General features: G+C 39.6%; 1 protein-coding gene across 10 annotated transcripts in view; it reads right to left on the bottom strand.

The window, feature by feature from the left end:
- Positions 1–23,432, bottom strand: part of HNRNPR (heterogeneous nuclear ribonucleoprotein R) — a 36,528-nt gene extending 13,096 nt beyond the window's left edge. For 3 of the 10 annotated variants that reach the window (XM_036347629.1, XM_036347623.1, XM_036347620.1), the window contains exons 1-6: positions 23,277–23,428; positions 19,921–20,086; positions 17,496–17,614; positions 16,543–16,650; positions 11,298–11,411; positions 1,178–1,354 (exon numbers count right to left, since the gene is read on the bottom strand). In XM_036347629.1, coding sequence (XP_036203522.1) covers positions 1,178–1,354; positions 11,298–11,411; positions 16,543–16,650; positions 17,496–17,614; positions 19,921–20,077 — 675 coding nt within the window. In that variant the 5' untranslated portion in view covers positions 20,078–20,086; positions 23,277–23,428. Of the gene's footprint in view, positions 1–1,177; positions 1,355–11,297; positions 11,412–16,542; positions 16,651–16,758; positions 16,917–17,495; positions 17,615–19,920; positions 20,090–23,276 lie in introns of all 10 variants that reach the window. The other 7 variants (XM_036347626.1, XM_036347625.1, XM_036347628.1 and 4 more) reach the window with 6 other exon arrangements.
- Positions 23,433–27,965: the final 4,533 nt, after the last annotated feature.

A 27,965-nucleotide genomic window follows, 5' to 3' on the forward strand; every position in this document is an offset into this window, starting at 1 on the left:
CTGTTCTAGAAGGACTAGACTAGGTGAGGGCTTTAGATATCTGGCAAAAGATTATGCCAAAATATAATGACATTGTTAAGTTACTGAGATGGTTGTATTTTAATACAGATGGAGTGAAGATATACTTAATTTGCAAAACTTAGTTACTACTGCTACTCATAAGTAAGTACGAAGAGTAAAAGGCCCTATAAAAAGGAATTAATAGAAGACTGGTTATAAAATAGCAAAAAAGAGAAGGATTAAAGCAGTGGTTCTCAACCTTCTGGCCCTTTAAATACAGTTCCTCATGTTGTGACCCAACCATAAAATTATTTTTGTTGCTACTTCATAACTGTAATGTTGTTACTGTTATGAATCGTAATGTAAATATCTGATATGCAGGATGGTCTTAGGCGACCCCTGTGAAAGGGTCGTTCGACCGCCAAAGGGGTCGCGACCCACAGGTTGAGAACCGCTGGATTAAAGACAGAGAAGACTGAACGACCTGGAAACGAAAATATAGAAAAGAAGAATATACTTAGAAAATAAATTATATGATTAGGCTGTGACAAAAATAAAACAAAACAGATTCAGAACCATTTCCTGAATTGGCTACAGTGTCCTAAGCCTTCATTACACTTTAAGAATCCTATCATAAAGTCTAACAGCAAGAATTGACATCCTTTCTATCAATATTCAAATGGAATTTTAGATACTAATCACTCTAATTAATAACTTTAAAAATATATTTATATTTATTGATTTCAGAGAGGAAAGGAGAGGGAGAGACAGAAACATCAATGATGAGAGAGAATCATTGATTGGCTGCTTCCTGCATGCTCCCCACTGGGGACTGAGCCTGCAACCTGGGCATGTGCCCGGGAATTGAACTGTGATCTCCTGGTTCACAGGTCAACACTCAACCATTGAGGCACACCAGCCGTGCTCTATTAATAACTTTTTAGAATTATGGGACACTTTCTCCAACACATTAATTCTTGGGTATTCTCATTTCTTTTTTACTTTTATAATCAGAAAACAGAGAGCAAAGGCCACATACCAACTCAGTCAACATAAAAACATTCAAAGCAAAAACTAAAGAAAGTAAAATAATGTTTACTGCAAACATTTTAAACTGAGGTAATTCTCTCAAATAATGACTTGCTAGAAAGTAGGTATCTGTTTTGTAATCACATACCAGTTTAACAGCTTCCTGTGCAGCTTCCTTTCCACAGAAGGTGATAAATGCATACCCTCTGTTTTGACCAGACAGTGGATCCATCATAAGACGTAGATCCCAAATGGGACCAGCCTTTTCAAAAAGGGGTACCAACTCATCCTCATATAAATCTCTTGGTATTTTACCTACAAAGACCTGAAATAAAATCTCTGTATTAGAATCCCAATGTAAGCATTTGATTTTAGATCTATAAAGCCTAACTGTCTTTTCTTTAAGGGGGTGGAGACAGGAAGATGGTTAAGGAGCAATGGGATAATTTGAATTTTGTGATACTGACCCTAATTTTTATTATAATGACTTTAGGGTCATCAACAAAGAACAGTATTCTATACTGAAAAATGGAAATTGATTAATAAGAGTGTGCAAAATTAGTACTAAAATTTGAATATAATTTATTTTCCTCATAAAAATGAATAAAGAGCACATATGTTCATGGAAATATGTCTGTGTTTTTATAAAAACAAAATTGAATAAAAAATTAATGTGGTCTTCTTCAAGCTTTTTCAATCTAAAATTTTTATTATTTAAAGCTCCAGGGCTTCTTCAATCAATCCCTTTCTCTATCAGAATATTATATTTTAAGGTACATAAAAAATTCTTCCCCATATAAAGATTTAGTATTCTATCTTAAAAAAAATTAGATAGGATTAAATTATAATATACAATGGTAAATTAGAATTAAATAATCATACCACAATTGTCTTCAAGTTTCTATGTCAGTAACATCAAAAATACTTTATGTTAAAGTATTTGCAATCCAGTCTTAACAAGTAAATCAGTGTTTGCATGAGATAAATTTTCTAGTGAAACTTCTACATCAACATATCATATTCTGAAAAATAACCTGATTAATGAATTTCAGCAATCCAAAAGGTGTCAAAATTATACTGGATATTAAATTTCTGATGTTAAGCTCCGTAACAGTTGTGCAATCTAACACAATCCTTTCCAAAAAATGGATTCATCTTCACTGCTGTTGGGTAAAACCTGAGGTCTTCTACTGAAAAATCTAGCATGATTCTCATACAACAGCTATTCCAATTCTGTCTTCTTAAAGTCTCCAATCCTTGTTCACAGTCACTTTAAGGTCTTCTGGGAAAGTTCCTCATATTCTTTCCTCTCAACCTTAAAAACTTTTCTCAGCATCTATTTTCACTTCTTTCCTTTATACCTCAGAGAAAGAGATTTACTTCCTTTCAAAGGTTAACTTCTTAACCTTAATAAAACAGCACATTTCTTTTCACCATCTTGTGGAAATAATTACAAGCCTTTATTTCTTCAACTCTCCTATTTTTTGCTTAATACACCCTCCTCTCCTGTCAACTGGTTCTTTCCTGTCATTAAACATGCTAAATCTCCCACAGCTAAACAAAATATAAACAAATAATACTTTAGCTTATATATCTTTCCTTTTACTTTTATATGCTTAGAACACATCCCCCATGTTTTATTTTACTCATACAGTTTTTCTTTTCAATGTATCTACTATATGCTTAGTACTGGTGCAGCTACAGAGAAATAAAAAAAAAAAAGACATTTAAGGCATCATTTTAATGGTATCCCTACAGAAGTATCTTTCTAATGAAAAATCCAGTCTGAAAAGCACTTGGCATCTATGCTCTCTTTAACTCTCCAAAATTGACTTCTTCCTCTAACACTAAACTGTACGCCGAAATGTCACTAATGAACTTCTAATGACCAAATTTTCTTTCCTCAGACTCACCATTCTTGCCTCTTCAACAAGCATCAACACTGGCGATACTACTTTCTGAAAATCCTCTTAAATCTTCGGAATCCTACACTAACCTGGTCTTCTTACCTTTAATTATTTCTCTATCCTTTCCAAGGTGATCCTTCAACCTACCTACGTTTCCCAAAGTTATGGTTCTACTATACTTCACTGTATTTTCTTCACTTATAAAGATCTATCCCCAAAGCCTACAACTATATAGTCATCTTCCAGTTCCCCATCCCAAGACCTAATTCTGTGTCTCCAAATGCCTATTAAACATTTCCTCTTGATTGTCATCAATAAGTCTAGCAGTGCCAACTTGTTTTTTGAATATAGATGTATGTATAGATAAGAATGACTATCAGAATAATAGTAGTTATAATACATAAAAAACTTTTCTAATTGTATTTTTCCTTATTACATTTCTAAATATTCCACAATAAAGATAGAATACATTTGTAACAAATGTTTCCTTTTTCAAAAGTCAAAATGACTAAAACCCACCCTTGCCAACTAGCTCCTCTGAATTTTCATCATTTCTCTTGGAAGAACATAATTTCTGCTGCTCCTCCAACAAGATGACTGAGGAAATATTACTCCCATAAACAAAACAAAAAAACTCAAATATTTTGAATCCCTCCCATTCTCATCCATGTCCAATTAATCTTTTAAGTATCAGCTTAAAGTTGCTCCAATGCATAATGCCTAGCCTATACAGACAACTGGTTCCTTCTCATGAAACAAACCTTTCATGAGACATGGAAATGCATATGCATATACCTTGGACTAATGTGCCATGTATTTTTCTAAGTTCTAGGGATATAGTGAACACCAGACAAGGTCTAGGTATTCATGAAGCTTATATTACTGATAGAGATATAAATATAAACAATATTATTTTAGGAGGTGTTAAAGGCTAACAAAAATAAAGGCAAGAAAGGAATCAAAATTATGAGGAAGAGACTATTTTAATTAGAGGGCCTCCTTAGCGAGGTTAAATCTGAATTGAGACCTAAGAGAGAAAATTACGTAAATAATCTGAGGAAAGAACATTCCAAAATGAGGGAACAAGTACAAAAAGATGGAAGTACAACTGACATGGTTGAAGAACAGCAAATAGGCCAGTTACTAGAATACAACATCGACACAGGAGACAGTATTGAGAATGAGACAACAGGTAAAGTTTAATCATGGTTAGGAGTTTGAATTTTATTCCAATTGTGCTGGGAAGACATCAGAGAGCTTTGAACAGACAACTGACTAGGTATGACTTAAGTTCTAAAAGGCGTATTTGGGTAACTGGGTTGAAAATGGAGTGTACAGAGACACAGGCTAACTGGTCAGGTTAACAGGGCAATCCCACAAAGGGATGATGTGGCTTGGCAAAGTAAAGTAAAGCTATGAAGGTAGAAAAAATGTAAAAAATAGTGAGTTTCAAATTATACGGAATTCAAATCTACATTTTTGTTCCCTTGAACAAGTTTCTTAATTAGTGAATCTCCATTTCCCCATCTGGGAGTAACACCAGTAAGAGGGTTCAATTTCCATGTGAGTGGAGAGTTCACAACTTGTTCCTCATTTTATTCCCAGCATTGGACACAGTGGCTGCTCATCTTTGAATAGACGTATGAATGAGCATCTACCTAATACTGTTAACTTCTGCACTAACTGGATAGATCCCATCCCCTTTCCTACTCAAGGACACATGGATCAGCAACAATTTTATCAATTTCCCCTTTTATAAATGGATCATTTCCATCAGCACACAAATATATTTTAATTTCTTCCTTAAAATTTAAACAAAACTATATCTTGACTATAATACCTTCCAGTTATTGTCCCATTTCTTGCTGCCTTTGTAGCAAAATTGCTAAAACAAACAAAACAACAACAACAAAAGCCTATAAGTTCTTGCTATCTCAAATTCCTCATCTTCCACTCTCTTGAATCTTCTCCTAATCTGGCTTTTACCACCATTCCTGTCAAAGTCAATGACATCCACGTTGCTACAATCAAGTGTTGATTCACAGTCCTCACCTTACCTGGAAAGTTTGATATAATTAACCAACCTTCCTTCTGTGAAAACTTTACTTCTGAGACACCACTCTCTTGGTTCTTCTTACCTCATTGGCTTGCTCTTCTCAGTCCCTTGTTAGTTCCCCCTCATCTCCTCAAACTCTACATGTTGAAGGGCTGCATAGATCAGATCTTAGACCTTCTAAGCTACAAATGATTTCCTTGGTGACTGCATCCAAACTTATGGTTTCTAAATACCATACAGATGCTTATGTCTCCCCACATTTACAATCTCCAACCAAACTTCTCCCCTGAACACCAGACTCATATAAGCAACAGATCAAACAACAGCTATACTTGGAGGTCTAAGAGATATCTAACTCATAACATACCCAGAATTGAACTACTACCTTTCACTCCTACTAATTTGCTCTTCAATACATCCTTCCTCTCATTTCAATAATGGCAATTCCATCCTTCCAGGTGCTCAGGTAAGAAGCCTTGAAGTCATTCTTGCCTGCTTTCTCTATCCCCATATCCATCCTATCAATAAATAATGTTAAATCTGCCTTCAAAATATCCAGAATCTGACCACTTCAGCTATACCAACCTGCATTATCAACTCTATAAATATTAACAGGGCACAGCACTAAAAAAAAGCTAGTGATAAAAGGTGTCCTAAGATAAGTGGATAGTGTCGGCCTGCAGACTGAAGGGTCCCGGGTTCAATTCCATTCAAGGACATGTACCTTGGTTGTAGGCTCCTCCCCGGCCTGGGCCCTGGTTGGGGGGGAGTTCAGGAAGCAACCAATCAATGTGTTTCTCTGTCTTTCCCTCTCTCTCTCTCTCTTCCACTCTCTCTAAAAATCAATGGGAAAACATCCTCAGGTAAGGATTAAGGAAAAAAGAAATACATAAGGATGACTGATATTAATTTTGAAATGCATTAAAAAACTTATACTGACAAAGTTCTCATCTATTTTATTGATTTTTTAGAGAGAGAGGAAGGGAAAGAGAAACATTTTTGTGAGAGAAATATAGGTTAACTGAGGATTGAACCCGAAACCTAGGTATGTGCCCTGACCGGGAATCAAACCCGCAACCCTTTAGTGTATGGGACAACACAAAAACCAACCGAGTCATCTGGCCTAGGCTGAAATGCAATTGTTTAATGTGGCTAGGCTCTCTAGCCTACTCTGGTTAGAGTATTTTTATATTCCAGAATATTTGTATTTGAATATTTTAAAACTGTGCTTAGTAAATTCTACTTTATATTGTTTCTATTAACATAATGCAATGGTGCTTCATAATTACATTGTTCATCATCCAAATTTTTCACCTACCCATTACAAATACATGGAAAAGAAAGAGCACATGGAGTGGCACTATGAAAATATATCTGACACACAACTAAGGAAGGAAGCTAAATGTCAGACTATACTACTACATATGTAACACATGTGTCTATATTTTTAGAACCAGACGGGTTTGCCTCATTAAGCATACCTAAAATGAAAAATCTGTATTTTCAGCCCTGGCCAGTTTGGCTCAGTGGATAGAGTGTTGGCCTGTGGACCAAAGGGTCCCGGGTTCGATTCCGACCAAGGGCACATGCCTGGGTCGCAGGCTTGATCCTCACTAGGGGGCTTGCAGGAGGCGGCAGATCCATGATTCTCTCTCATGGATGATGTTTCTATCTCTCTCCCTCCCTCTCTGAAATCAATAATAATATATTAAAAAGAAAAATCTGTATTTTCAGTAAAAGTAATCTAATCACTTTACAGAAAAGATTCAAAAGAATGAGCTCATTGTACTCTATCATTTGAATGTTAGATTTTCCAAGAGAATATTGATTTATTTTAGAAGAAACATCTCCAAATCTGTCATCAACAAAGCACCCAATATTATAAATATAATAAATCACTGGGGGCCAAAAATACTGATTTATCTTAGAAATAGGAGGTAGCTTCATTTCGAGATCAGTTTAGCTTAGAACATTAAAAGAACTTAAAAAGTCTAAAACTAAACAGTATTCAAAAACATGCTCTGGTTGGGTGGCTCTGCTGGTTGGAGTGTCATCTTGTACAACAAAGGGTTGCAGGTTCGATTCCCGGTCAGGGCACAAACCTAGGTTTCGGGTTCTATCCCCAGTCAGGGCCCATACAGGAGGCAATGCATTGATCTTTCTCTTTCTCTCTTTCCTTTCCTCTCTAAAATCAATAAAAACAACCCTAGCTGGTTTGGCTCAGTGGATGCAGGGCTGGCCTGTGGACTGAAGAGTCCCGGGTTCGATTCCGGTCAAGGGCACATACCCAGGTTGCAGGCTCAATCCCCAGTAGGGGCCGTGCAGAAGGCAGCTGATCAATGATTCTTTCTCATCATTGATGTTTCTAGCTCTCCCTTCTTCTCTGAAATCAACAAAAATATATTTAAAAAATAACACTTTTAAAAATCAATAAAAATGTATCCTTGGGTGAGGATTCATTATAATTTTATTAATTTATTAATTAATTTATTTATTTATTTATTTTTTGGTCACTCATCACCCAAGTATATTTTTCCATTGATTTTTAGAGAGAGGGAAAGAAAAGAGAGAGAAACACATTGCTTGGTCGCCTCCCACATGAGCCCTGACCAGGGCCCGGGCCTGGAAGGAGCCCACAACCAAGATAAGTGCCCTTGACCGGAATCAAACCCGGGACCCTTTGGTCCCCAAGTGGAAATTCTACCACTGAGCCAAACCGGCTAGGGCTCTTGGGTGAGGATTTTTTAAAAACACAATAAATTAAGCATCACACCTTTTAAAGCTTTTTAAACTCCAATTTTTCATTAACTAAAATGAAATAGAAATGTTTTCCCTTTATTAAATGGTTGGGCTCCCTATGAACTGTTCAGAGTAATCACTCAGTTGTGTGTAAGTTATTCTCCACCCCAATCCAGAACCAACAGAATCTGACAAACACCATAACAATTATTCCTTTACTCACTTGGCATCAAGGCTTGGAAAAAACTCTGGCTGTCTATTATCTATCCATCAAATACTTCAACAATAATAGAGGAAGTCCTTTGAGGATCCGGAAACAATCAACAGAAGCAAACAGGCAGCTCAACAAAGTCTTTTAAGTATCTACTGGAGTTCATTCATTATCCAGTTCCTATTTGCTCTTTTGCAAACACAGCAGCTTTTCTTCATATATAATTCAATTCAGGTGCTACAAAGTCATATACTTTTAGGTCTCTGTCACTGGTTCTGTAACATTTCCATTAGTAAGAAATCAAAGAGTTATATCTCAATCTGCCATTTCCTCTGAATTCCTAAATAGAACATCAGTGCTTATGCACTTTAAACAAGTAAGAGTTTATTATATACTAGAGGCCTGATGCATAAAATTCGTGCAAGGGGCTCTGTTCCCCGCTGCAGTGGCAGCTGCCTCTGCCTTGGTGCCCCCCCCACCCCCCGCAGTGGCTTCATCCAGAAGGACATCCGGTCTAATTAGCATATTATGCTTTTATTATTAGAAATAGCCATAATCTCCATGGATATTACATTTTTATCAATAGAAACAAAATAAAACAAAACTTGCTTCCCAAGTTTTACAATACCAACTGAAGAATATAAAGATATCATAACCAGACTAGGTCCGAGAGCCAAGGCACACTAAAAAATACATTATGAAATGAATACCTATCATTCTTGTATATTTCTCAACGCAGGAAATGCTTAGTAACAATGTCTGTTAATGAGTGCTCATTTATAGGATTAATTTACAGACTTTATCCAAAGATAAAACCTCACAGTCTTTGAATAACTTAATTTTAATATTGTCGATCTCAGGCACTGACCCTAATTTCAACTTCCTCAATCAAGAGCTAAAAATACGATTCTAATGAAACATAAAAGAACAAAAACACTAAACCCTCACAGCATCAAAAATGAGACCAATTAGCCCTGGCCAGGTTAGAGCATTGGCTTGAGGACTAAAGGGTCGAGGGTTTGATTTCTGGTCAAGGTCGAGGTTATAGGCTCCATCCCAGTTGCAGGTTCCATCTCAGCTGCATGTTCCATCTCGGCCCCGTCAGGGAGACCAATTGAAACCAATGTATTAAATCTATATTAAAAACTTACTTTTCTTGCTGCACACCTAAACTAATATAAAATATTGACTGTCAACTGTAATTGAAAAAACAAACAAACGACTTTTCCTAATTTTCCAAAACTTTAATTTTGAACAAGTATAGGTCAGATCTCATGAAATCTAAATTTATGGGAGGAATCCAAAATTTTACACTGCCATTTTGTTGTAACAAATTCCTTGACAGGAAGGGTTCAGGCTGGTGATCTCATACAGGGATTTTGCTACAATATCTGCTGTATGTAATGATATCTAACATGTAGGAAAATGCATTTCTCCTATATAAGAGAATGAAACATGTTTTCAATTAGCACACCAATTATTTGTTTGTAATTGGATACTTAAAATAGTTTCCTATTAAGTTATTCAAATGCTTTGAGTGAAATCTTAGAGTACTAGTAAAATCCTTATCTATGTAAAGCAAAGATAAAACAAGTCTCCATGGCCGAAACTGGTTTGGCTCAGTAGATAGAGCGTCGGCCTGCGGACTGAAAGGTCCTAGGTTCGATTCCGGTCAAGGGCATGTACCTGAGTTGCGGGCACATCCCCAGTAGGAGATGTGCAGGAGACGGCTGATCGATGTTTCTCTCTCATCGATGTTTCTAACTCTCTATCTCTCTCCCTTCCTCTCTGTAAAAAATCAATAAAATATATTTAAAAAAAACAAGTCTCCATGAATGAAACCAATCTAATGGGCAAAAAAGTTCATTACTATAATTATGAAATATATACAACCAATTAAATTTATATCAGGCTGTATTGTGTGCTGTGAAAAACATAACAGTATTATATAGACTTAATTTTTATTCCTAAGGATTTTATTCCTAAAAAATATGACTAAGATCAATGTAAAATGTAGTTGGTAAATACTAACATAGGTATCACATGCTGAATGGCATACACTATAGATAACTTTTTCAAGCTATATTCCCCTCTTGGAGGTGTTCCAGGCTGCCTCAAGAACAAAGAAAAGACAAAGAAGCCACTTAACAATTTTATGAGTGACTAAGGTAATAAAAAAATACCCTGATAAAAGAACAAAATTAAAAAACCATTAGAAAAAAATACATACAATGCAGAAGTCCAAGTAAGAAAGTTGAACTGTATTTCTATATTGTTTAAAAATAAAATTTAAATTTGAAAGGGTCTACTACATAAGTAGCACATTAAAGATAAAGGATACCAAAGGGGTTATGGGAGTACAAAAGTGAAAAAAAGGCCAAATTACTATTTACTTGTACACTATGTTTCAACGACACTTGCTCCTATAAGGAATGTAGATGGTTGAGTACCAATTCCAATTCTATCAATAATTATATAACATTAAGTTATTTAGTTTTTTTAAATTTTATTATTGATTTCTGAGAGAGAAAGAGAGTAGGAGGGAGAGGGAAGGCAGAGAGGGGGGAAGAGAGGGAGGGAAGGGGGGAAGGGGGAAAGGGGGAAAGAGAGAGAGAGAGAGAGAGAGACATCAATTCTTTGTTCCACCTCCTCATACATTCATTGGTTGATTCCTATATGGATCTCAATCAGGAATCAAGCCTGCAACCTTGCTGCATCAGGATGACACTCCAATCAACTGAACTACCCAGCCAGGGGAGTAATTTAGGGTTTTTTGTTTTTGTTAATCCTCACCAGAGGATATTTTTTCCATTTTTTTCTCCTTTTAAAGAATTAGCATAAAGCAATATGAAGAAACTTTTAGCAAGGCACAGATGGAGGACAAATTACTTCTTTGTTCAAGTATAAGCAATGTGCTCAACCTTTCCACATCCTTCCCTTGCGCAACCATTCCCATCAATAAATCTCTCAGTAAATATTAAATACTGTCTATGTGATGGAGAGAAAAAGGGTCAAGGAGAGAGGACAAATACTGTTCAAAATTAGACATAAAGCAAAACCAAAAACAGAATATAGCAATTATTTCTCCTTAATAACCTCACCCAAGCACCTAAAATGGTGTGTTGCTAGTTGCATAGTTTTAGCAACTGGATCCAAGAATTCTACATTCCTTTACAAAGTATTTAGGTATCTAATAGTTACAATTATTTTGCTTATGATGGCAGCAAAATACAGATGAATATCCGAAGAAACAATAGCTAACCTTGAAAAGAATCAAGTATTTCTCCTACGTGCACAATAGATAGAATAATCTATAAACTATAAAGATTTTGGCAAACAGCTGAAGAACACTTACTTCTGTTCCAATTCCAGGTTGCATGCCAGAGTACACACTGTCTGGTGGAGGACCACCATACTTCCTCTGTCCTGTGGTTACATCCAGAGTATAACCAGTCCTCTCAAGCAAGGCCTAAAGGTAATTATACATCTGTTTATACTTGAATATTAAATATCACACATAAATCAGTATATTATTTCCCAAAAGGTACTCCAACCAGTTAGACTATGTATTTTATAATTAGGAAAAAATAAAAATAAAAGAGACTAAATTCACATTGGTTCCTCTCATACATGCTGCTCCCACTTTATTTTACTTTTCCTTTCCATACATTTATGGAAAGTTATAGGCAAATTAAGTCTCTAAGGCAGCCGTGGGCAAACTACGGCCCGCGGGCCGGATCTGGCCCATTTGAAATGAATAAAACTATTGAAAAAAAAGACTGTACCCTTTTATGTAATGATGTTTACTTTGAATTTATATTAGTTCACACAAACACTCCATCCATGCTTTTGTTCCGGCCCTCCGGTCCAGTTTAAGAACCCAGTCAAAAAGTTTGCCCACCCCTGCTCTAAGGACTCGCCACTTTTTTGTTAGGAGACTAGAAATAGGGGGAAAGGATTATTAAAAATTCTATGTAAGCTGACCTGAGACTACCAATTCGTACTTCATACCACAGTATTTCTCATTTTGCACCCCCTCTACTTCAATTAGACTTCCTTACTTGTTCCCTCCACCAGTGATTCTTTTCAAATAACTTGTTCTCTATCCTTAAAAAAATCAAAAGTCCTGTCCAACTGGTGTGGCGCAGTGGATGAGTGCCGACCTAGGAACCAGGAGCTCACGGTTCGATTCCCAGTCAGGGCACATGCCAGGTTGCAGACTCAATTCCCAGTAGGGGACGTGCAGGAGGCAGCCAACCAATGATCCCATATCTCTCTCCCTCACCCTTCCTCTCCAAAATCAATAAATATAAATATATATATAGAAAATCAAAAGTCCTACCATGCAGCTTATCCCATTTACTATTTCTGACATCTTCACTCTTTCTATTGTACTCAAATAATTTAACCTGTTTTATTTGGTCTTTTGTTTTGTATTCCTGTTACACCACAAGCTCTTTAAGAACCAGACAATTTCTCCAGGGTGGTGGACCTTATGGTCTCCAAGGAATAAGAGCCCCCTGGACTACCAGCCCCAGCAAGAGGAAGAGGCCTTCAGCTGCTGGGGAGCCCTTGCCCCAGATCAATCCTCCAATACACTGAGAATCTCCTGACCAGAGTTTCCATCCCAGACCCCCTGAAGAAGGGGAGGGGCTCAGGTAGCCCTACCTTGTTGTGCACCATCAATAAAGCTCACTGTACCAAAAAAAAAAGTGCCAAACCGGTTTGGCTCAGTGGATAGAGCGTCGGCCTGCGGACTGAAAGGTCCCAGGTTCGATTCCGGTCAAGGACATGTACCCTGGTTGCGGGCACATCCCCAGTAGGAGGTGTGCAGGAGGTAGCTGGTCGATGTTTCTCTCTCATCAATGTTTCTAATTCTCTATCCCTCTCCCTTCCTCTCTGTAAAAAATCAATCAAATATATTTTTAAAAAAAAAGGAAGAACCAGGCAATTTCTCATAGAGCATAGATTCAAAATATTTGGCAATTACCAAATGAATATACTCAGGTTTCAAAAAACAAAGGAAACCTCATGTTTCCTAATTCCCAACCTTCCTCACAACATTATATTAGGTATTTAAGGGAAATCATAAAAAAGAAAATAATGTCCATGCCCTAAAGGTTGTGCTTATATGAAAGGCCTACAAAACGAAGACACAATGAGAAAAAAAGAAATGCAATCTATCTAGAAAGGGGAGTTTTACACTTCATGGTTTTAAAATTATACAATGTCAGGGCAATAAGAGATATTAGACATCAACAAGTTCAGTGGTTTTCAAAAATACCTTTGGAAAAACCCTAGGATACCAGTTTCCTTAGACCTTCCATTCTTTTACCTTTGACTCAAATAGAGCTGCTCTACTTTTAAACATAGAAATACATGAAATATATTACATAATACATGCATAATATGTATATTACATATTTACACATGATGGTACTTGCATAATGTAATATACACATGTTATATATATAAAACATACAACTTATCAAGAGCAAATAGCTTTAGGGAAATAATATAGGCTTATTCAGTGAACAGTAGTAAGTTTTAAAAAAACAATTATTACATCAAATCTATATATATAAAAGCCTAGGCAACCATCCGACCAGTAGCTATGATGTGCACTGACCACAAGGGGGCAGACGCTCCAACTAGTAGGTTAGCTTGCTGCTGTGGTCTGGCGAATAGGTACTGGGTGAGACAGGCAGGACACGCCTTGGACGAATCCATGCACCAGGCGATTTTGGTCCGATCCCCGCAGGCCAGGCTGAGGGACCCCACTGCACAAATCCAGGCACTGGGCCTCTAGTTTTCACATAATTATTTTTAAAATATTAAGCTTGGCTGGTGTGGCTCAGTTGGCTGAGTTACCAAGAGGTGCTGATTCAAATCCAGGTTGGGACTCATGCCAAGGATGCCAGTTCAATCCCCCGTAGGGTATGCAGGAGGCAGCCAATCAATGATTCTCTCTCATCATTGATATTCTCTCTCTCTCTCTCTCTCTCTCTCTCTCCCTTCTTCTCTCTGCAATTAATAAAAATATATATTTTTAAAAAGAAAAATGGGGTTATGCCCTTTTACAGATGAGGGAAAAGAGGTACAAAGGAGCACTTAGGTAAGCTAATTATATGGCAGAAACTACAATTTATATTTCCTACCTACCTAAAACTGTACAAACAACTTCAACATTAAATAACTAAACAACATCCATTTGTTTAAGGTTCACTGGTCTTTCACTAAATGCCCTATATTTACCTTTCATAGCAGTTCATCTACTAGTATATAAAATAATAGTAATAGCCCTAACTGGTTTGGCTCAGTGGATAGAGCGTCGGTCTGTGGACTGAAAGGTCCCAGGTTCGAATCCAGTCAAGGGCATGTACCTTGGTTGCAGGCACATCCCCAGTTGGGGGTGTGCAGAAGGCAGGTGATCAATATTTCTCATCGATGTTTCTAACTCTCTATCCCTCTCCTTTCCTCTCTGTAAAAAATCAATAAAATATTTAAAAAATAAAATAATAGTAATAACATAGCCATAGCAAGTTTGGCTCAGTGGATAGAGCGTTGGCCTGCAGACTAAAAGTTCCAGGTTCAATTCCGGTCAAGGGCACATGCCCAGGTTTCGGGCTTGATTCCCATTAGAGGGCGTGCAAGAGGCAATCGTTCAATGATTCTCGCTCATCGATGTTTCTCTCTCATCAATGTTTCTAATTCTCTATCCCTCTCCCTTCCTCTCTGAAATCAATAAAAATATATTTTTTAAAAATGACTCATAGCCCTGACCAGATTGGCTCGGTGGATGGAGTGCTGGCCTGCGGACTCAAGGGTCCCGGGTTCGATTCCGGTCAAGGGCATGTGTCTTGGTTGCGGGCGCATCCCCAGTGGGGAGTGTGCAGGAAGCGGCTGATCGATGTTTCTCTCTCATCGATGTTTCTAGCTCTTTATCCCTCTCTCTTCCTCTCTATGAAGAATCGATAAAATATATATATGTAAAAAATGACTCATAGTTATATGTTTTTGCTACATTCCAGGTATTATTCTAAGCACTTTCAATATCTTAATTCCTACAACTTTGTGAGGTAGGCATGATTACTATTCCCAGTTTATAAGTAAACTGAGGTAAATAAAACTCAAAAATGAGAAAAGCAGTTATAAAAACACTTTTACCAAGAGAAAAGAAACAAAGTGGCTCTAGCTGATTTGGCTCAGTGGATAGAGCATCGGCCTGCTGACTGAAGGGTCCTGGGTTCAATTCTGGTCAACCGTACATGCTCAGGTTGCGGTCTCGATCCCCAGTAGGGGGCGTGCAGGAGGCAGCCAACCGGTGATTCTCTCTCATCAATGATGTTTTTATCTCTCTCTCCTTCTCCCTTCCTCTCTGAAATCAATAAAAATATATATTTTTTAAAAGAAACAAACAAAGTGCTTGGAAATAAAATGAACCAGAAACATGACTGGATCAATCCAAAAAACTGTTATAGGAAACATCAATAAATATATATCACTCATAGCCCAAAGAACAAGGAATGAGGGAGAGTCTTGAATCAGAGTTCTTCACCAAACATAAGATTAATCTTCGCCTCCAAAATTCTTATGTAATTTTCCCTAAGTTATTTCATTTCTAAACACTAATATTTTTAAAAACTGGAACAGTAATGTCAACCAGCATGGCTCAGCGGTTGAGCACTGACCTATGAACCAGGAGGTCACGGTTTGATTCCCAGTCAAAGCACATGCCTGGGTTGCAAGCTCGATCCCCAATAGGGGGTGAGCAAGAGGCAGCTGATGGATGATTCTCTCTCGTCACTGATGTTTCTATCTCCCTCTCCCTCTCTGAAATCAATAAAAATATATATACTAGGGGCCCGGTGCATGAAATTCATGCGGGGGTGGGGGGGGGGGCAGAGGGGATCCCTCAACCTGACCTGCACCCTTTCCAATGTGGGAGCCCTCAGGGGATGTCCTACTGACAGCTTAGGCCTGCTCCCTGTGGTTCTCTGATCTCTGCAGACCTGCCTGCTTGATGCCACCGCAGGCCCTGGTGTCTGCTCTCTGTGGGGGCCTGCTTGCCCTTCGCCACTGGGGCCAGGGGCAAGCAGGGCCCTGCTGTCTGCTCCCCCACAGTCTGCTGTCTGCTTGCTCACTGCGGAGGACATTCCCACCCCACCCCCAGCTGCTTGCACGCACACGCCGGCTCAAAGTGCCTGAGTCCCCAGGATGTTCCTGCCACGCCCCTGGCCGCTCAGCGCCTGCGTGTGTAGGCCCAGAGTGGCTGGAGGCATTCTAGGATCCCAGTTGCTCCAGGCCTACAGGCTCAGAGCAACCTGGCTCCCAAGGACACCTGTTCCCGGGATGCAGGCCACTTGGCGCCGGTGTGCCGGCAAGCAGCTGCCCCGCCACCAGCAGCTCAGTGCCTGTGTATGCAAATTAACCCACTATCTTTGTCGGGTTAATTTGCATGCTCACTCCTGATTGGCTGGTGGGCATTGTGAAGTGACAGTCAATTTGCCTCTTTCTCTTTTATTAGTGTAGAATATATATATATTTTTAAGTATTCAATCTCATCATTAATTTGATTTCATTACCAAGTCAAGTTTTACCTTGATCTTTGCTTCATCAGGTCCCTTTGTAGACTCTTGCACCTTGCTTCCTTGTTTCTCCCTTTGCCTGTAGGTCTTCATAACTCCACATAAAAATGCACTTTTGTTCTAGAACAGGCAAGTAATTCAATGAAAAAGAATTACCAGGAATCGTTGAAGGGTCAAATACATATGAAATTTAATTTCAGAAGACCAGAATTTAAACAAAATATTTACTCATTTATTCACTCAATAAGTATTTGCTGAGTGGTTATTATGTGCCAGCGAATGGTGCAGAAAACAGCAAGACAGTCTTTCATTTGTTGATATTTAAATGCATCTGGACTATCTTTGCCACATGTTCGAAAACTATTTCTCCCACCTTCATTACTTCCCTTGAAGAAAATAAAACAGGATCAAATGATCCAAAATGTTTAAAATCTGAGCAATGTAAACAATAAAAAACCAGTAACAATTAGCAAACTTTGATTTTAAGTTTTTAAAGTAACTTACTACAAATAAAGGAGAGGAGGGACATTTTTTTACTTTATACTGTTTCTGAAAACTCTTTACCATAAACAGATTTTTCCTCCCTTAAACTGATTTTTTAAAAGAAGCAAAGGCAGCCTAACTGGCATGGCTTAGTGATGGAGTATCACCTATGAACCAGGAGGTCACGGTTTGATTCTGGGTCAGGGGACATGTCCGGTTTGTAGGCTCCATCCCCACTGTGGAGTGTGCAGACGGCAGCCAATCAATCAAATGATTCTCTCTCATCACTGATGTTTCTATCTCTCTCTCCCTTCTTCTCTGAAATCAATTTAAAATAAATAAATAAATAAATAAATAAATAAATAAATAAAAGCAAAGGTAATCACAAACAAAAAAATACTACTACTCCACAGGAAAAACGTAATAGTAAAATAACTTCAGGTCATTAGTTATTCAAAGACGTTTCTGAGTAATAGCCTTACCTGAACATGTGATAAGTCGCTTTCCTTGAACTGTTGTAGTACAGACAGAGCTCCTTCTTCATTAAATTCCCTGAGAGCATCAATTGCTCTTTCATCAAGATCCACATAAGCTACCAATCCTATAAATCAAATTGAAAGGGGGTAACATTATTGCAACAAAAGGGATACTCTAATCTGTGCTATCAATGTTTAATCAAGAACAGTTCTATTCAATACTATCACTAACACACTACATTTTCATTTAACTATATGCATACGGGCAGCTATACAAATACTATATAGAAAGGTCAAGAGTTCAAATATGAAAATAAAAGATAAAATGTCAGTAACTACAAACATGAATTTTAATCATGTCTGAAATTATCCTTAGCTTTTCATATAGGGGTGTAAATATATCCCATAAAAAAACATAAAAATCTTAACCCCATTTCCCACTGGTCAGAGGTTTAAGTCTTGGAAGTTAAATCTGATGTACACACATACAGATTAAGCATTAATTTAACAAATTCTGGTTTATGTTAAGAGTGGTAACAACATACTGTATTTCCCAAGGATCAATCTTCAACTTATATGGACTGTTGTAGTTGTTGCTAACCACACAAGAGGTGGGGGGTGAGGGGAGGGGGATAAGAAAGAACCACTTTTACTAAATAATTTATTCCGCTCTCCAAAAAGTATCAAAGGCTTTTCCTCCTCAGCACCAAAGATAACATGAAACACATTCGTTTATCTAAGCATCTACTTTGCTGCAGTCAGAATGTGGAAAGGCATAATTTTAAACTCTTCTACGAATTCAAGTGCAGCTTGATCAGTCAAATCTGAAAGTCGCATTTTAAGGCTTTTTTTTTCTTTCTTCTGAAGTGTCAAGCTGAGATTTAAAAGATGCTGTGGCATTCACAACACTGTCAACAATGACAATTTTTTTCAAATGGCATTAAGGACTTACAAGTAAACTATACAGAAAATATACACTGCATTCTGTATATGTAGTATATTTAACTGCACACAGAACATCCACTAAGTTTCAAATATAATCACTTAAGCCTGTTAAGTGTTATATTTCCTCTCCATATATGTATAAGGAATATATTTCATAATTGATCCTATGTAAAATAGAAATATTTGGCAGATTAAAACCCTAAGTCCATATGAACTAACATCAGAAGTGACTCCATTTGGTAAAACCAAAAAGAACTTTATTCCATACAGCAAATATATTTTAAATAAATGTAATGCCACTTGCAAAGGTACCTTTAAAAAACGTTGCCAGGATTTATTTTAAAAGCTCAAAATGAGCAACTCTAAATAATTGGAGTTTCCTTACTTAAATATTCCATATCACCACCCAGAGCCACACCTCAGGACACCCAGCAATCCATTCTATCAATCCAACCCTACACTTAAAACAATCAGCCTTTTATCAATAACAAAGCACTCTGCCAAGAGAGCATCTCTAAGTAGACCACTGCCAATTCTCTATGGCAGAACGTCACAGAAAGTTCCTGAGGACTGATTTTCAAATGGGACCATCACTCAGGAATAATTTTTAGATGTCATTTTAATGTCTGAAATTATCCTTAGCTTTTCATATTTAAAATAAATTTTAAGGACAAAAAAACCCCACACCACTACAAGTTACTATGGTACTTAAGACACATTATTGAGACAATTCAATTCTCTCTCCCAAAATCTGGATAGGCACACAAAACACTGAGGAAGGAAGTTTCCATCCATGGCCTCAAAGGGGGAAGAGACGTTTATTTTGAACAACACTCTCTAAGGGTAAATATTTCTCTCCCTCTTTAGAACTTCAAACCACTTACAACCAACCATATTAAGATGTTCAAATTTGCTTAAGTACTTAACCAGGGGACTTCTAGATTTAAAAAAGCAGCTGTTACAAACCAAACACTTCCATATTACTGAGAGATGTGTGTTTCTATTTAATAGAAACTAGACAAGCACAAACTCTCAAGGAATCTGACATTTATTATCATTTCAGACAATACAGTCTAACCAATCCTCTTATTATGCCACCTAATCAGACCTAAGCTGATTTAACAATCACTTTAAGAAGCTAAAAGTAGAAAAGTAAAAGCAAAATGATGACTGATTTAAATTAAGGGAAAAAGTAAAATTTGATATGCTGAAACATACATTTTACTTGGTGGTAAATCTAAGACAAATTGATGCACTGTTCTGAAACAACTAAGACTGCATATTCAACACTAAGAAGGCTTCAAAATAATGAGATAAGAATATCAAAGTCAAACCCAATATGCCCTCAATGAAGGGAAAGTAACAAACATTCAGCTCTACATAGATCAGAAACAATAAGTATTATTTAACCTTAACAAAATCTATAAATTCAAAGTGGTTGCCCTCACTTTCATAACCAGTCAGAAACAAGAAATGCATATTATACCTGTCTGAAATATTTCATCAAGTCTTTCTGCCACCTTCTGTGGGAGGCCTGCCTCTATCAGTGTCTTGTAGTGTTCTGTGTGAGTTACACTGGAAGTATCCATTGGTTCTTCCTCTTCTTTTAACTGTACCGCATTACCATTCACCTGATTAGCCATTTTATTATGCTGCTGGAAAAAATTCAGGAGCTATATTACATTAAGCCAAAAATAACTAGTTTGTAGGACAATGCATGATTTATCTAAACTAATTTGTATACATGCTGCTAATAACCTCTATCAAAATAATATTTTATGCCTTTTGTGATGTATCTGACCTAAATTTGCAATAACAATCCTGTAAAACCATAGAAAATGTACATGGAAGCATTAGATCTTTAAGGAACTTCATGTACACTAAGTTAAATAAAGGCTTACATTTACTTAGGTAGAATCGCTGATTAACAAAAGCAGCTGTTGTGTCCTGACGAGTATATCAACAAATCACCAGAAAATCCTAAAAAGCCCCTCAGCACTCAATTCTTATACCGTTTTTTAAAGTTTGGTTTAAAAACATAATGAACACCCACACACCACTTTAGCAAGGTTTAAGAACATTCAAATTTTCCTAGCTCTACTTCAAATCCAAGATAGTATGAAATAAATGCCCTGCTGTCTCTGATTCAACACACTGGTAGTTTGGTTTCTCCGCCTCACATAAAACAAAACAAAAAAACACACAACTTGACATTATTTTTTGTTCTAAAATTAATTTGCTATTCCCATTCACAGATTTAAAAGAAAAAATGACCAAGTTTAAAAGCTAAAAGATTGTTAAAATAAAAGTGAGCTGTAATTGAGGTTGCTTCATATTAAAAAAATCATGAGTACATATTGAATTTTTCACATCAGTAAAATGAAGCTGCAAAAACATAATAAAGAATGGACAACTAATTTCTTCCAAATAATTTCAAAAAACATTACTTCACTAGGATAAACTTAGGTCAGCTGTCTCAGATTAACCTACCCAAATCATTTTGCATATTCAACCTGTATGTAATGTTGAAATGAACCAACTCCCTAAAGAGAGAGATTAAATCGTAAAACCATACAAAGCCAGCCTCTATACTGCCTCAAGACAGAAAATTAAAGTTTGTCTGTGGTGAAATTACAATGTGATGAAGATAATAAGCATCAGAATATAGAAATTGCAACAAATACTGAAATAAAGGGCATGAAGGTGGATCTCAAGAAAAAAAACCTACTTTTATTGATGAAACTCAAGATACCTAGTCATCTATAAAGAAAATACAATTTTCCTAAAAGCACTAAAACTCCTAAGATAACCACACTTCCAGATTGCTTATCAAAGACTATGCAAATGCACTGGGTGCCCGTTTTCTGACTTAAAGCAACTTTTTCATTTCGAAGTCCACTAATACTTAGTTGAAGTTAAAGAAACAGGAAGATTGAGAGGAAGGAGGTAATAGATAGTAAGAAAGGGTTACAATGAAATGAGATAATATCATGACTTCTTATGATTACAGATCATTATTAAGACTTGAGAGCCCACTAATGTTTATACAGGCACAGACTTGGTGGTTAAACTCTGGGTTGATAAATGTTTCTCAAGGCAAGCCTCAAATTCTGATGAACTAGCACACTTTTTTAAATGTTTTTGTTAACACTCAAAACTGGCACACTTTTGACCACACAAAATGACTTACAGTGTAAGATGAATACGTTTACTGATTAGTAACAACCTATTTCCATGAAGATGCATCCTAAAGTCCAAAGTCTCTTTGTGAATATATTGTTCTATTTTCCCATGCTCCCCGACCCCCAAATACGACCATAATAAGATCAGAACTCAAACGTTCTCATCAGCATCACAAGATCCTTACAGTATTGCATCTGGAAATACTATTAGTCACAGAAAGCAAGCAAATTTTTAACAGAAAAGTTCAATGAACATCTGTTAAGGTGGCATGTTTTTTAAAGTATATGTAAAGCAAAAAGACAAGCTGCATATTAAGGACAAGACAGAAATATTTATGGCTGCTATTTTATTGCAAAGGCTCACTGCAAGTTGATCCAGAAATGGTTGAAATTTCCGACAACAACAAAAAATTGTAAACTTCAACCAAAAAATGTAGATTCTAGAAAATAAAACCTTTCAGATCACGGAAACACCTTTCTCTTCAAACCGAATACCATGTGCTCATTAAAAAAAAAAAAAAAAGACTTTTTTAGGTCACAGGAGACCACACCTAAAACTCTTAATGTCAATTCAACACAATGCCACACAGCCAAATTCTGATGCAGCAAATACACTGATGTAACTGTAGTCATTTGATCTCAGCGTTTTTGCAAAAAGCAAAAATTTCATTAAGATTTAAAAGGGCTGCTGGGAGATTTGGGAAGTCAGCACTAGCCCCTCCCTGGCTTTTGCTAAACATTTCTGTGCAAATTCTTCACATGAAGAGACGGGTCGTGAAAGAACCAACGAGAGGAAAACTAACGGTTATCTCAGGGTTTAAGAGTCTCAAGCCCTTATCCTGCGACTGACTCATGAGACATACATTCAGCCTCTGGAAGACGGCAGAACCTCAAACAGGCAGCGCGAGAGGACCGGATCTTTCGAGAACCCAGTGGCTGTAAGTTTTAAATGTTGGCAATATGCTCAGAGAGAGAACCCCCGTGCCTATGAAGGGCGCCTAAAACATTCTTATTACATATTTCAGGCGCCGCTTGACGCCTGTTTCACGGCCCCTAGTAGTCATTTTTTCCTTCAAATCTCGACTCGCATGCAGCATGGGGAAGGGGAAGAGGTTCCCTACACACGTCGGCCTTCGGCGTCCACTCCCACGAAAGTTTTTTCTCGGCTCAAATAGCCCGGGGTTTGCATCCCGCCCTCTGCCCACCCCACCCCCTCACGCCCGTCCGGACCATCAACACAGCCCACTCCTGACGAGGGCGGCTGGTGAGGGAGCGGGGCGGCTCCGGCAGGGAGAGGCGACGGGGCTGCGAGCGCCTTAGGCCGCCGGCCAGGCGGCCCGGCCGCGTGGAGCGGCGGGCGGAGGCGGGAAAAACACGGCCGACCGCGACAAGCCGCGGGAGGGCGCCCGGCGGGCCGGACCGCGGGCCGGAGGTCGGAGGGGCCGAGGGAGAATGAGGGAGGGCGAGGACGCGCCTCGCGGGGCTAGGCCCTCAGCTGTGCGGCGGGACGAAACAGAAGGCGCCCCCTACCCATCCCCATCCCCACCCCCACCCCGGGGCCTCGGTGCGATAAACGAAAACTGGGGACCGGGTGCCGAGCCCGGGTCGCGTCGAATCGGGGCTCCCGGCCCCTCCCCCCACGGGCCTGGGCGAGACTCACCCGGGAAGAGCAGGGGCCGGCGGCCAGGCCCGTGAGAATCAGCGCGAGGCGCTTTGAAAACGACTAGAAATGGCGCGCGCGCCACCCCCTCCCCCCGTCATGGACAGAGATGCGATCCCGGCAGCACGCGGGGTTTCCCGGAACTGCTTCCAGGGACTCCGAGTTGCCGGGCAATCACCTCGCTCAATGGCCTGAGAAGCAGCTCCGGCGACCAATGGGAGCAGGAAGAGGAGTATCCCGCTGGACCGCTCGGTAGCCAATCGATAGAGCCCTCGGCTGAGCCAATGAGGTAACTCAGCGCCGCCGGCTGTGGCGCCTCCGGGGCGGGGGCAGAAACACAAAGGGGTCTGTGGTGAAGCCCGGGCTAGAAGCGAGTCTGCGGGGCACCAGGCCCTGAGGGCCGAGGCTCCTGCCAGCCAGCCTGCGGCTGACCGGAGGTCAAAAACCTAGGCCTCTCGCCTCGTGGCCGTCTCCGGAACCCCGCCCCACCGTCCCCGTGGGCCCGCTCCGTCGCGGCCCTCCCGCCCCTTCGCCGGGGCTGCAGCGTCCTGAATCCCCGCCAGCGGCGCCGCCACCGACGCCGCTCGCACCAGACACGCCCACCGCCACGCGGTCGGGCCTCCCTTTAGGTCAGTGGTTCTCAACCTTCGTAATGCCCCGACCCTTTCATACAGTTCCTCATGTTGTGATGACCCCCAACCATAACATTATTTTCGTGGCTACTTCATAACTGTAATGTTGCTACTGTTATGAATCGTCATGTAAATATCTGATAGGCAGGATGTATTTTCATTGTTACAAATTGAACATAGTTAAAGCATAGTGATTAATCACAAAAACAATACGTAATCATATATGTGTTTTCCGATGGTCTTAGGTGACCCCTGTGAAAGGGTCGTTTGACCCCCAAAGGGGTTGCGACCCACAGGTTGAGAACCGCTGCTTTGGGTCATCTTTGAGACTCCGGTTAGACCGCGATTGGGGATGATTTTGGCTGGTCGTGTGGGGAATTCAGGGTAGAAAATCGTGCCGTGGGCCGGTCGGAACACCGCCCCTCCGCTCTGTCTTGCTGGCTCCCTTCCACACATCGTTGGGAGCAGCTCAGAATGTGAGAGAAATCAAGTGGGCAACGCTCAAAAGCAATGCTACCCACAAATGATAGAGCAGGGACTTCTTCCCCACAGGGCTTGGAGTCAATTAGTATTGATAAAGTAAGGCAGATATGTGCCTCCGTGAAGCCTTTTTCTTGCTGGGAAAAGGGCTGATTCCCAAAGGAGACTAATTCGCGTGATCTCTAAACCTGTTTCTCACCTTCCCCCGCCCTCCTAGCTTGGTTCCCTAGCTTCGCCTTAGTCCAAAACCGTTTCATCCCCCAGACCTCCAAGCTCACTTAGGGAGAGCCAGTCCTTCCTTCCCTATCCTGAGCCCAGCCTCCAAGGCCCCACGCCCTCAGGGAGTGGAGAAGGTTCAGCAGGGGTCTGCAGCATTTCCAGACACTCTCTAGTATCAGTTAAATGTCTCAGACCCGCCCTAGCTGGTTTGGCTCAATGGATAGAGCCTGGGCCTGCTGATTGGAGGGTCCCGATCCGATTCTGGTCAAGAGCACATGCCTGGATTTGTGGGCTTGGTCCCCAGTAGGGGGCGTGCAGGAGGCAGCCCATCCATGATTCTCATCATTGATATTTCTATCTCTCTCCCCTCTCCCTTCCAATCTGAAATCAATAAAAATATATTTAAAAATAAATAATAAAAAATAAATTTCTGCCCTAGCTGGTTTGGCTCTGTGGATAGAGTGTTGGCCTGCGGACTGAAAGGTCCCAGGTTCGATTCCAGTCAAGGGCACATGCCCAGGTTGCAGGCTCAATCCCCAGTAGGGGGCCTTCAGGAGGCAGCAGATTAATGATTCTCTCTCACCATTGATGTTTCTATCTCTCCCTCTCCCTTCCTCTCTGAAATCAATAAAAATATTTTAAAATAAATAAATTTCTCAGACCCTACCAACCAAAAATTAATTATTGAAAATCTACTATGTGCCCAGTTCTGAGCTGTCTCGGTGAATCCAGGTTTTGTGTTGTGAGATGTGAAACACAGACAAATGCTGGGATCTTTAAGAAAAATTATATAAAATGATGAATACAAATTTAGAAACAGAGTCTAGGAAGGACATGGTAAAAGGAAAAGACCTTGAAGCTTAAAATTTATTAGCCTCTAGCTGAAGGATTCTTAACCTATTTTTTGCTATTTGACCAGTCTGGTAAAAGCTTGTGTGGTTCAGTGGTTGAGCATCAACCTATGAACCAGGAGGTTGTGGTTTGATTCCTGGACAGGGGATATGCCTGGGTTGCGGGCTCGATCCCCAGTGTGGGGCATGCAGCAGATCAATGATTCTCCCTCATCATCGATGTTTCTACCTCTCTCTCCCTCTTCCTCTGTGAATAAAAAAATATATTTTTTAAAAAGCTATGGCCCGCCCTAACCGGTTTGGTTCAGTGGATAGAGCGTCAGCCTGCGGACTGAAGAGGCCCGGGTTCGATTCCGGTCAAGGGCATGTTCCTTGGTTGTGCACACATCCCCAGTAGGGGGTGTGCAGGAGGCAGCTAATCGATGTTTCTCTCTCATCGATGTTTCTGATTCTCCCTCTCCCTCTCTGTAAAAAAAATCAATAAAATATGTATTTTTTATTTTTATTTTTTTAAAAATATATTTTATTGCTCTTTTACAGAGAGGAAGGGAGAGGAATAGAGAGTTAGAAACATCGGTCAGCTGCTTCCTGCACACCTTCCACCGGGGATGTGCCCGCAACCAAGGTACATGCCCTTGACTGGAATCGAACCCGGGAACCTTGAGTCCGCAAGCCGACGCTCTATCCACTGAGCCAAACCGGCTAGGGCAAAATATATATATTTTTAAAAAGCTATGGCCCTAGTCGGCTTGGCTCAATGGGTAGAGCGTCAGCCTGCGGACTGAAGGATTCTGGGTTTGATTCCTGGTCAGGGCACATGCCCAGGTTGTGGACTCGATCCCAGTGGGAGGTGTGCAGGAGGCAGCCAATTAATGGTTCTCTCATCATTGATGTTTCTATCTCTCCCTCTCCCTTCCTCTCTGAAATCAATAAAAATACTTTTAAAAAACTTGTGATATATTTTTTTTAATACATTTTATTGATTTTTTACAGAGAGGAAGGGAGAGAGAGAGTTAGAAACATCGATGAGCGAGAAACATCGATCAGCTGCCTCCTGCACATCTCCCACTGGGGATGTGCCCACAACCCAGGTACATGCTCTTGACCGGAATCGAACCTGGGACCTTTCAGTCCTCAGGCCGACGCTCTATCCACTGAGCCAAACCGGTTTCGGCAAAACTTGTGATATATTAATGTTTTTCTTTAACACATGAAATGTCAAGATCTTGCAGTGGGTCAAATAACTACTGAAATTTTAAAGCAACTAGAAGATATTTCAAGAAATCCATAATAAAATATGATATGAAAATATCTGGATTTCGCCCTGGCTGATTTCTCAGTGGTTAGAGCATCTGCTCAAGAACCGAAGAGTCTCAGGTTCAATTCTGCTGGATGGCACATACCTCAGTTGCAGGTTCGATCCCCAGACCCATGAGGCAACCAGTCAATGTGCCTCTCTCACATTGATGTTTCTTTCTTGCTGTCTCTCCCCCTCCCTTCCACTCTCTAAAAAAGTCAATGAAAAAAATCATCTGGTGAGGATTAACAAAAAAAAAAAAAAAGAAAGAAAGAAAATGTCTGGGATTTCTATTGACAGTGAAAGGTACTGCTAATTCTATTGTGGTTTGTTGCCTGCATTCACAATGGAGGAAAATGCTAAATTTCAGTTGGACGTTAGTGAAAATACAGATGTTATTTCTTTCCATCTCAGTCAAAAGATTGTTGAATTTCATTCAAAGGCTCCTTTAAGGCTACAGTGGCCACAAGATAAGAACCCTTTGGTAATCAAAGCAATTCTATCATCCAGCAGTTTCTGATGTAATATTTCGAGTATGTAGCCATACAGTCCTTCTAAGTATACTCCACCATTTTAGACCATATATCTTGATATCTTTATTTGGAAAACATGGTCACCTGAGCTTTGCATTTCCAAAAGAAAACTGTGTGTGTGTGTGTGTGTGTGTGTGTGTGTGTGTGTGTGTTCATGAATTCAATATTCCACAAATGTTTATCACATGCCCTCTACATACAAATCACTGTTAAAAATAGGAACTATATGCTGAAACCGGTTTGGCTCAGTGGATAGAGTGTCGGCCTGCGGACTGAAAGGTCCTAGGTTCGATTCCGGTCAAGGGCATATACCTGGGTTGCAGGCACATCCCCAGTAGGAGATGTGCAGGAGGCAGCTGATCAATGTTTCTCTCTCATCGATGTTTCTAACTCTCTATCTCTCTCCCTTCCTCTCTGTAAAAAATCAATAAAATATATTTTTAAAAAAAAAACCTTACAAAAAAAAAATAGGAACTATAAACTGAATAAAACATAATCTCTGCCCTCAGAGAGCTTACATTTGAGCAGACAAGGCAAGCAAAGTATACAAATAAATACAGTGGGGCCTTGACTTACGAGTGTCCCAACTAACGAGTTTTTCGAGATACGAGCTGTCTCTCGGCCGATTTTTTGCTTTGAGTTGCGAGCTAAAATTCGGGTTACAAGCCAGCTTCAGA

This window comes from Myotis myotis, unplaced genomic scaffold (genome assembly GCF_014108235.1).
Source record: "Myotis myotis isolate mMyoMyo1 unplaced genomic scaffold, mMyoMyo1.p scaffold_m19_p_2, whole genome shotgun sequence".
Classification (NCBI taxonomy): domain Eukaryota; kingdom Metazoa; phylum Chordata; class Mammalia; order Chiroptera; family Vespertilionidae; genus Myotis; species Myotis myotis.